The sequence below is a fragment of the Silene latifolia genome, chromosome 1 (genome assembly GCF_048544455.1).
Source record: "Silene latifolia isolate original U9 population chromosome 1, ASM4854445v1, whole genome shotgun sequence".
NCBI classification, from domain to species: domain Eukaryota; kingdom Viridiplantae; phylum Streptophyta; class Magnoliopsida; order Caryophyllales; family Caryophyllaceae; genus Silene; species Silene latifolia.
Genome location: NC_133526.1, coordinates 183,467,640 through 183,477,459, shown reverse-complemented (window position 1 = coordinate 183,477,459; position 9,820 = coordinate 183,467,640). Strand labels below are relative to the sequence as shown.

The 9,820-nt window shown below is 37.0% G+C and overlaps 2 protein-coding genes across 8 annotated transcripts; both read left to right on the top strand.

Moving 5' to 3' along the window:
* Positions 1 to 645: 645 nt before the first annotated feature.
* Positions 646 to 6,011, top strand: LOC141613139 (pumilio homolog 5-like). 7 transcript variants are annotated; one of them, XM_074431902.1, is made up of 11 exons: positions 698 to 810; positions 914 to 963; positions 1,904 to 2,523; positions 2,704 to 3,821; positions 3,903 to 4,044; positions 4,141 to 4,248; positions 4,449 to 4,661; positions 4,753 to 4,863; positions 4,999 to 5,193; positions 5,377 to 5,542; positions 5,684 to 6,011. In XM_074431902.1, exons 3-11 carry the CDS (start codon positions 1,951 to 1,953, stop codon positions 5,713 to 5,715), a joined length of 2,658 nt encoding a protein of 885 aa, XP_074288003.1. In that variant the 5' UTR covers positions 698 to 810; positions 914 to 963; positions 1,904 to 1,950; the 3' UTR covers positions 5,716 to 6,011. The 7 variants fall into 7 exon arrangements, with proteins under 7 accessions (XP_074287977.1, XP_074288003.1, XP_074287992.1 ...); XM_074431906.1 differs by having other exon boundaries at positions 699 to 810; positions 914 to 993; XM_074431876.1 differs by having other exon boundaries at positions 646 to 963.
* Positions 6,012 to 6,632: 621 nt separating this feature from the next.
* On the top strand, positions 6,633 to 9,316 carry LOC141613131 (reticulon-like protein B23). Its single transcript, XM_074431869.1, has 4 exons — positions 6,633 to 6,964; positions 8,219 to 8,360; positions 8,489 to 8,558; positions 8,791 to 9,316. Exons 1-4 carry the CDS (start codon positions 6,756 to 6,758, stop codon positions 8,901 to 8,903), a joined length of 534 nt encoding a protein of 177 aa, XP_074287970.1. The 5' UTR covers positions 6,633 to 6,755; the 3' UTR covers positions 8,904 to 9,316.
* Positions 9,317 to 9,820: the final 504 nt, after the last annotated feature.

Below are 9,820 nucleotides of genomic sequence, written 5' to 3'. Positions count from 1 at the left end.
TATGTAATAACCAACAAACAACGCATAATAACCTAACCTCTCTTGAGTTTTGACACATTCTTGATAGACTAAAAATAAGAGAGGAGAGTGAAACATATGGAGAAAATTCTCATAAACTAACTCAATTAAACCGATTACACCTACAGCCCTTAAATAGGCTTACACTCTTAACTAATTCTTAAAAACTAGGAATGATGGGATCATGCCCACGACATACACTCCTTCACATAACTAAACTAAACTAATTATTAGGAACCATAATTGACTATTAACTAAAAAATAGGAAACCACTTCAACTAATTTTGGAGCATAATCCAACAATTCTTCACAAGATCACCCCTATTGAGTAATAATGAAGAAAACAGGCAAACATTTAAGACTTAAGGATAAGCTTATTAACTTAAATTATCTTACTTTTGCATGGGATTGTTCAAAACACTTCTAAACAAACAAACAATTTACAGCAATAAATTAAACTAAACAAGACACCTAAATTAGACTTTGTACGTAATTGTTTTTTTTTTTTTTTTTTGAAGCGACAAATAATAGATTCGAGTATATTGACTTTTAAGCTCACAAGAGAGAAGAAGGAATCAATGAATCATGAATATAAATTTTAATGGCATTGCATACATTTCGTGACGTGTAAGACTTTATTTGGCTTCTACAAATATAATACTACAACTTACTGTTTATTATTTAATTATTTAATCTACTCTACATTTTTTTTGAATTTTTTAGTACCAAAACAAGATAGAAATCTTCAAACTATATATATTGTGATCAAAGTTGTTCATCAAAGGGTACTTGGTAATTTTGATCAAGAAATTATTTCTTCATTTATTATCTTATCTTTTTGTTCATTGATTATGAAGATTGAGGTAATTTTTGTAATAATTTGATCAAAAGTCAGGTGCCCTTTTCATATTTTCCTACAAACTTTGGTTTTTACTGACTTTTGTGGCAAGTATTTTTACCCTTTTTGGTGAGTAGGTGAGTTTTTTTTGTTTTTTTGTTATTTTGTCAACTTTTGTTTTGGATTGAGTTTATAAGGAGAGCGTTGACAAAAATGTAAAAAAAGTTAAATTTTGTGGTAATGAATGAATTTGTTGTATGATTGGTATTCTCTTTCGTCTGAACCATTTGTTTATCTTTGTATTCATTGTGCGGGATAATTTAATCAAAGGTAAAAAATGATTAGGACGAAGGGAGTATATCGTAAAATGTAAAATGTTAGTATTTTGTATACAAACGGTTGATGGATAATCATTGTATTATTATGTAAAGATGTTGGTCTTTTGCTTGTGTTATGATGTTATTGATTTTGTCCGTGTACCAACTTTAATGGTTGTTGGGTCAAATTGCATGGATTATGATGTCTGCTTGTAGTATAAACCGATATGGAGGGGTCGGGATGTTAGCTAGCTAAGCTGGTAAAGTTTACGTTTGCTAGTCGGTCTTTGTGCTTAAAAAAGAATTGAGAATGATGTCCATATGCATATCTGTATTTGAGCCCCTGCCTTCATTACCGAACCCTGTAAGTTTATTCTTACTGTTACTTTCTGTTGTGGTAATCAAATTTACCATTTTTTTTTGTGTAGATGTAAAGAGTTCCGTCTTTTTTTTTTTTCGGGTAAAATGAGTCACAAGGGCCGTGCAACATAGGGGAGAGGCGATTGAACCTGAGACATCTTAACCACTAGGCTAAGACATTTTCGGTGTTTTTATCACTCGTTGAGAGGCCCGTGGTCTTGACTCTTGACTGCTGTAACATGTTTGCTAGTTGTTACTTGTTGGTAAAATTATATCTTATGGACATTTTGACTCAAGGTAAAATTGATAGTTGTACGTCTCTATGAATTCTTTTGAGAAAATCAGTGTGTGTTTCCTCACAAAATTTCAGATGACTGAATAAGCTGCTGCTGCATAAAGTGTACAGAAGGATTAATAATGACGACCGAGAGTCCAATCAGAATGTTAGAGACTCGCGATCCCAAGAAATGGCTAACCTCTGTGGACCCGGCTCTATTTTCATCACCTTTCAGTAATGCTTCTAATCAGGAGGGATTTACCAAATTTCTGAATGAGAGTGTTGTCATTGAAGAACAAAATCGGATGGGGCCTGCCAGAAGTGGTAGCGCTCCACCAACTGTGGATGGTTCCATTGCTGCCTTACGGACTTTTATGGATCAAAAGAACCCGAGCATATCAAATTCCAGGACTGAATTCCCGGACTGTGATTCTGAGGAACTCATGCGCTCAGATCCGTCTTACATTGCATACTATTATTCCCATGTTAATTTAAACCCCAGACTTCCTCCTCCTATAATATCACAAGAGAATCGTCATTTACTGCGACTTATCAGAGACGCTGGTGTTAAGAAGATATCAGTAGCTGATGGTTTGCTGGCTACTCACAAGGAAGAGCCTGAAGAAGACACGTCATCCAATCAGACTTCCAGTGATCACAACCAAAGTTCTGCAGCTGGTCATGATAAATCTGCCGCTATTGATCTACTTAAGGTGTGTTTATATACTCTCCTATGGAACGGTCAGTCGGTCCTATATTATGAGGCTAGCCCTAATCTGATATAGATATCGTCATATATTGTTAAGTGAATTTGCATCTTCTGTTTTATTGTAGAGTGTCCGTCCTGTATAACAGTTTCGCTTGGTTTCCCTCTTTTTCCTTGGTGCTTTTAGGGAGCCCTACCTCAGGCGGGTCCTCCTGGATTTACGAAACCTGCTGAAAGGGAGAATCGTCATGTCACTGAGACGGTGTCTACTTCTGTGACCTGTACTGGTATTCCTGCTGCTGTTTCTCCTAGCCCTAAAAATGCTGATTTGAAAAATGAAGTGTCAACCCAAAGTAACATTCGACAGGATATTTCTGTAATGGAGTCGAGGATGAAATCATTAGATGTTTCCATTGATAATTTGCACTTACATGATCAAAATGGAAGATTTCAAGCAATTGGATCTCAACACCAGGTGATTCCTCAAGGATTATACGGTCTAAATCATGGGATGGAGAAGTACGCCAGTACTGTCTACCAAAAGTTGCCGGGAATGCATCCTGTGATGCACAGCCCAGGAGTTGTACCACCACTATATGCAACTACAGCGGCCCATATGAATTCCGCAAACCTTGTTCATCCAGGTCTACTACCAGCAGGCTTTCCTAGCCCGCAATTTTCCGTTGGTGGCTATATACATAATGATGCACAACATTTACAAATGAACTTCATGAAGGTACCTATGGAGCCTATGCCAGGGGAGATTAATCCATACAGAAGTCAAATGATGTATACGATGAAACCCCACATGCAAAATGCATTTGTTCTACGACCTTTTATGGGTCCGGTTCAAGGACGAAACATGCAGCCTGGCATTCAGGAAGCACAGCCGTCTGTTCAGCAGAAAGATGCCAATGTGCCATCTTTGACAGGTTATAAAGAACTTAGTCATCCTGCTACTGGAAATTCGATACACGGGTCTCACAGTGGGGTCAATTACTATGGATATCCTCCAAGCAGTTACTATGGTTATCCCCCAAGTGTAGTAGTGCCACAATTTGCAGCGCCTTCACCTGCAGTACTTGGATCTCCAATATCTGGGATTAATCATCCAGGGCTCGGGAATGATCACATAGCGTCCGAACACTCTTCTCGAATTCCATCTGCATTATCTTGTTGGAAAGGGCAGAGGGTATCCGAAAATTCTGATGATTCCAAAAGGAATTCCTTTCTTGAGCTGCTTAAATCTAGCAGTTCCAAGAAGCTTGAATTATCAGACATTTCTGGGCAGATTGTCGAGTTCAGGTAGTTTTAAATCATCCTTTATTTTTGCAGTAAGTCACTTGAAATAACAGTTGATTCACGGTAGTTAATGTACACCTGCAGCACGGATCAACATGGTAGTCGATTTATTCAACAAAAGTTGGAACATTGCAGCAGCGATGAAAAGGATTCAGTTTTCAAGGAGGTTTTTCCATATGCTTTAAAGTTAATGACAGATGTATTCGGAAATTATGTTATTCAGAAGGTTCACACTTGACGTTTGCTTTCAAATCGTGTCTTTAATTTCTAACTGTAGATGATTACTATTAACTTCTATGTCATGTTTGCTCTGTCATAACAGTTCTTTGATCATGGAACTCTTGAACATAGGAGACAGCTCGGTGAGCTTCTTACTGGACAGGTTTTGAGCTTAAGCCTCCAAATGTATGGCTGTCGTGTCATCCAGAAGGTATTAGCTCGTATTTGGATAGTGTTTATCAGTTCCAAAGCTTCTACTTTAATCAGTCTCTGGACAACGTATGGACACGGCTTTAGAGTTATCAGAGATTCAGAGGCATTGAAGGGACCCTTTGAGACACTGTGATCATGTTACCGTTGTTTGAGATTCCCGTGAAAAATGCTTACTGATCATCTGTTTTTCTTGTGTAGGCCCTGGAGGTTATTGAGCTTGAACAGAAGGTCACACTTGTGCAAGAGCTAGACGGTCATGTTATGAGATGTGTACATGACCAGAATGGAAATCATGTCATACAGAAGTGTATCGAATCTATTCCTGCAAATAAAATTGGATTTATTATTTCTTCCTTTTTCGGTCAAGTTTCAGCACTTTCTTCTCATCCTTATGGTTGTCGTGTCATTCAGGTAACTTCCGACTTTTGGCTGTACGGTTGTTTGCTTGATTTACTGTCCTTTCAACTTTGTCTGCGGTTAATTTGATTATCTGTGTATATAGAGAGTTCTCGAGCATTGTTCAGATGAGCAAATAAATCAGTCCATAGTTGGCGAAATCCTGGAATCCACATGTATGCTTGCTCAAGATCCTTATGGCAATTATGTTACTCAGGTCAATTTTCTTTCCACTGCTATCATGCTTTTTACAACTTCCGACACAATTTCATTATGGATCAGATGGAAACAATTCATATGGTAGTGTTCGTTCGTCTGTTTTCTTACGTTCTTAAGAGTTAGCTCTTTTCAGCACATTATCGAGATGGGGAAGCCCCGTGAAAGAAGCGAAATTATCAAGAAGTTGGCTGGTAAATTCATACAAATGAGTCAGCTCAAGTTTGCATCCAATGTTGTCGAGAAATGCTTGAAACATGGTGATGCTTCAGAGCGTGATCTTATAATTGAGGAATTCATTTCGGGGCCTGACAACCATGATTCTTTGTTGGTAAGTTGTTAGAAGGATCTACGACTCTTTCAACTAGGTCTAGTGTGAACTGCAAAGATATGGGTCATCCAGAAGCAACCTTTCTTCGCAGTTCACACTAGTCATGCGATTGTTTCATGCAAGCGTAAGAATTCAAGGCGTAGTTGACACTTGTGTCTCCTTACTTTGCTCTTGTTATTTCAGATGTTGATGAAGGATCAGTTTGCAAATTACGTAGTCCAGAAACTTTTCGACATAGGCAGTGAAAAACAAAAGGAAGCATTTCTCAACTGTATAAAATCTCATCTTCCCGAGTTGAAACGGTTCTCTTATGCAAAACAGATTGTTGCTCGCTACGAATCACTAACCGGTGAATTTCTTATGCCTTTTATTCCTCTCCAAATACCTATTAGGCCTACAATATGTTTTGTGCCTCACATTTGAACAAACCTCTATTTACTGTCCTGGAAGAATACCTGTTAAGCCTAGATTTCTATTGTTTGACATGCAGAAGCTGAGGAGTCGGCACAGGACCAAGCGTAGCATAGTCGCTGTAAAGGGTGTCACCGGGTACCATCAAAAGAGTTGCCTGCTATTCCGTCTACCATGACAAGCTTACTCTGACTGAATTTCAACAGAATACGGTCGAAATTCGACAGTCTAATGTTGTTTGTTTACTGTGTACATATACTGTACAGTTTCTTATCATGTTTTCATTGTTCACCTGCAACTCTTACTGACTCTCAAGTAGTCAATTGTCTGCATTCACGGGTTTGTATTTACAGAAACATAAGTTTGAAATAAATGTACTAACAACTCAGACCTTGTCTGTTTTTTCATTTTTTCTGTAAGAATAATTTAAGTTATTGTGCTTAACTTTGTTCTGTATATGTTGACTCCTTGAAAAAAAAAAAGTAAAAAAAAAATTATTAAAAGGAGATTATTTCGCAGATTTTCGAATTTAGAAAGAGCGTTTGCTAACGTGTTGGATCTAATAAGGTTGATAATTGTCTAAACCGAAAAATTATTCGACACAGTCAATTCTGCAGATTTTCAAATTTTGGGGATGTAGGGTTAATTGATTTAATTTATTCGACACAGTCAATTCAGCCAACTCTATTACGGAGTAAAATATAACTCCACCAAATCCTAACCCGTTTGTTAACTTACCCTCGAAATTAATTGAAACTTATGACTTCTTAAAAGAAGTTAAGTGATAAAATCATGGTTACTCAAGGACAATTTGGTCTAATCCATGTTGTATTTAGGTTGCTGAAAGTTGGGACATGTCATTTTGAGTTGGGTTATTTAGGATATGGATAACTTAGGGAATGTTATTTTCAAGTCGGTGGTTTTGGGTCACAAATCTAACAAAACTCGAGTCAAGTTGACCCTATGTACTTACGTAGTCACCTAGATTTTGACAAATGGGTTTTTATTTCGCCCGGGTCAATCTTATCGAGTCGGGTTCTAGAAACGGCCGCCAAAAAGGAAGGAACGAATGACAACAACTTGTAACTGCCAACCCAGAAAAACTGTAAACGATCAACAAACCCAGAAAACAAGAAAAAAAGGAAAAAATCATGGAAGAAGAAGATGAAGATATTCAACAACAACAAGAACAGCAAGGAAAAGGGGGAAAGGCTATGGTGATGTTCGTCAGTGGAACCCTAATTTACTACCATTGCTCTTTTCGCAATTCCTCTTTTCTGTCTCTTCTCTCCGACGTATTCCTCGTTATTCTCTCTTCGCTCGCCATTCTCGGCCTTCTCTTTCGCCACCTTAACATCTCGTTAGTCAAATTTTCTTTTGATTTCTTCTATTTTTGTTCTTTTTGATTCATTTATTGTGATTTACGCTGATTTTTGTCTTAGAATGATTTAAATTTTTAGGTTTTTCGTTTGTTTTTGAGTAATTTGTTGTTAGTTACGTTGATTTTCTTGTAAATTAGGTTTGTTATTGTCTTAGAAGGATGGATTGTGGAAGTTTTTCACCTGTTTTTGAGTAAATTATTGTGATTTACGTTGATTTTCTCATGAATTAGGTTTGTTATTGTTGTAAAATGATCGGACATTGTAGGTTTTTCGTTTATTTTTGAGTAATTTTCGAGTATATTCTTGTGTAAGAATTATCGGATTATCTAGTGTAGACAGTGTAGTGTATGAATTTGAACTAGATTTGCGTGGTACATTACGATTATAATACGGTAAGTTTGAATTTTTGGATGATGTTGTTCTACGGATGCAATTTGCTCGAGTTATCGTACTTTGTAGGGTTTTTTAGTTTGTTTTTGAGTATTTTGTTGTGATTTACATTGATTTTCTCATGAATTAGGTTTATTCCTGTAATCCTGTCTATGAATTATTGGATTTTGCTAGTGTAGTGTATGAACTTGAGCTAAGTTTATGAAGCACGTTACAATTATACGAAAAGTTTGAATTTTTTGGATGATGTAGTTCGAGTGATGTAATTTGCTTCTTCAGTTATACTTTGTGACTGTACTTGTTTTCACTGATTTATAATTTAGCTAGAGTCTTGTTTGTTTTATCAAGATTGTAATCAAATAGAGGTTAGTGATTCACTGGATTGTTGCCGATTTTGCGCTTCTTATATTGTGTAGTGGAAGTTGGACAATGCAATTATCTAGTTATTTTTGTGACTAGTCATTCGAAAACAGTCTAGGTGCTTTTAGCGCATGGTAAGGCTGAATATGGCCTTTGAGGTAACGGCTATTGTTCAATGAAGATTGGAGACGGGTGTCCAGTAAAATCATTAGGAAGATAATAATCTGAAAGTAGGATGTTTGGATTGTAATTTTGTATGGATGACATGTTGTATATGAGTTAAAGATACAATCTTGGGGAATTGGGCTAGGAACTATGGTGATTGTTGAATTTGTTGTTTACTAGTGGAAAGTTGTTTTATAAAGGTTGTGTATCTGTGGAAACTTTGGAAATTTCGATTAATCTGCTGTACGTGAATGATGGGTATCCTGATTTTTAAGTGGTGGAATTCTGATTAATTTTTGTTTAATATGTGAATGCAGGGTGCCAGTGGATCCATTAGAGTGGCAGATTTCACATGATGCAGCAAACAATTTTTTTGCGTGCTTGGCAAACACGGTTGGAGCTGCCGAGTCTGTTCTTCGAGTTGCTGCTACTGGCCATGACAAGAAGCTCTTTGTTCAGGTAAAACACCTGTCTTTAATGTGAATTCTTTGTTACCAGCTTTTGAGTAGTTGTGTCATGTGTGGAACTCATTTTTCTTTGCATTGGCTGTTTGCGATTTGATTTATTCTAATGTCGTGTTTTTTCAGGTAGTAATCAGTTTGTACTCCCTGTCAGTTCTAGGAAGGATGATCTCTGGAGTTACAATTGCTTATGCTGGTACATCCTGCTGGACTCTTAGAATTCGTAATCAGTCTGTAGTTCAGAGATGTAGTTAGTTCAGAGATGTAGTTCCGAGATGTAGTTCCGCCACTGCCTACAGTTATGTCACTTGTAACTAACTGAAGTCTTAGTAACTAGATTGACCGGGGTCATTAGTTCAGAGATGTAGTTCCGCCACTGCCTACAGTTATGTCACTTGTAAATAACTTGTACAGTTGTTTTAATACAGGTTTGTGCTTATTATGCCTCTACATGTTTTTGGAGAGCTCACTGCCTAGCAATGGCCGACTATCTCGGGGTTTAAGGAGGGAGAATGCTACAGACTTGCAGGACATCAATTAAGGTCGTATAATCAGGTTCCTTTTTTAGTGATGTACATTAGGTAAACTCGAGTTAGATGTATACATCGTACTTGCAAATGTCTTTATTCTTCATTGTTTATTTCTTAGGGTATATAACTTCACCCTTGTAGAACCAAAGTAGCCGTGAGGTTCTTTTTCTGCTATTGTTACAGCTTATTAGATGTAGTTAGTAATTAGTATGATACCATCTCATATTCTTATTCATGGAAATATAATAGGGGGTTTACACTTCGTCGTATTTGTAACAATTGTAAGAAGTTTGTTACACGATTCCCTAAAATTGTAATATATTGGAAGGTAGAAGCTGATTTCGTTATATAGAATGGACGGATAACAGAAGTTTCACTACCATGGAACTTGGAATTTGCCTTTGGCATCACTGAGGCCATTGAATGATGGTGTTTCTATTCGCCTGCAATTAGCAGAAATTCCGTTTGGGGGTGTCATTGGCGGTGGGTGGGTTCGGATGTTTGATATTCATAATGCCCCTCCAGTCCACCACAACCTGTAATTGATGCTTGTTCGCTATCTATAAAAGTTATATACATGCCTGGTCCAACTGCGGGTGTATTACGATGCTCATTTTGAATTGTAATATGATGTTTGTTCTTAAATAACGATATTTTATAAAATGTAATGGAGTATGCATTAAACTGATGTTATAGTGTTAACGGAAGGGCGAGGGAAAAAGTGTATAGAGAAGTAGATCAATCGAGTTCTAGTGTAGTAGGTGAGACGAAGATTTTTTTTTTTTTTTTTTTTGGCAACCGGAAAAGAAGGTTCTTAATGATCACTCATAGCCCTTTTTGCCAGGACATGAGCTCTTCTGTTAAGGTTCCTACGAATAAAACTACAACATAAACAGTGGAAACTTGCTGAAATAGATGTTATCTCGTC

Coding starts and splice junctions, on each gene's coding strand:
- LOC141613139 (XM_074431876.1), top strand. CDS start 1,951: ATGACGACCGAGAGTCCAATCAGAATGTTAGAGACTCGCGATCCCAAG. Junction 4,249..4,448: donor GCTGTCGTGTCATCCAGAAG/GTATTAGCTCGT, acceptor TTTCTTGTGTAG/GCCCTGGAGGTTATTGAGCT. Junction 4,864..4,998: donor ATGGCAATTATGTTACTCAG/GTCAATTTTCTT, acceptor AGCTCTTTTCAG/CACATTATCGAGATGGGGAA.
- LOC141613131 (XM_074431869.1), top strand. CDS start 6,756: ATGGAAGAAGAAGATGAAGATATTCAACAACAACAAGAACAGCAAGGA. Junction 6,965..8,218: donor TTTCGCCACCTTAACATCTC/GTTAGTCAAATT, acceptor ATGTGAATGCAG/GGTGCCAGTGGATCCATTAG. Junction 8,559..8,790: donor AGTTACAATTGCTTATGCTG/GTACATCCTGCT, acceptor GTTTTAATACAG/GTTTGTGCTTATTATGCCTC.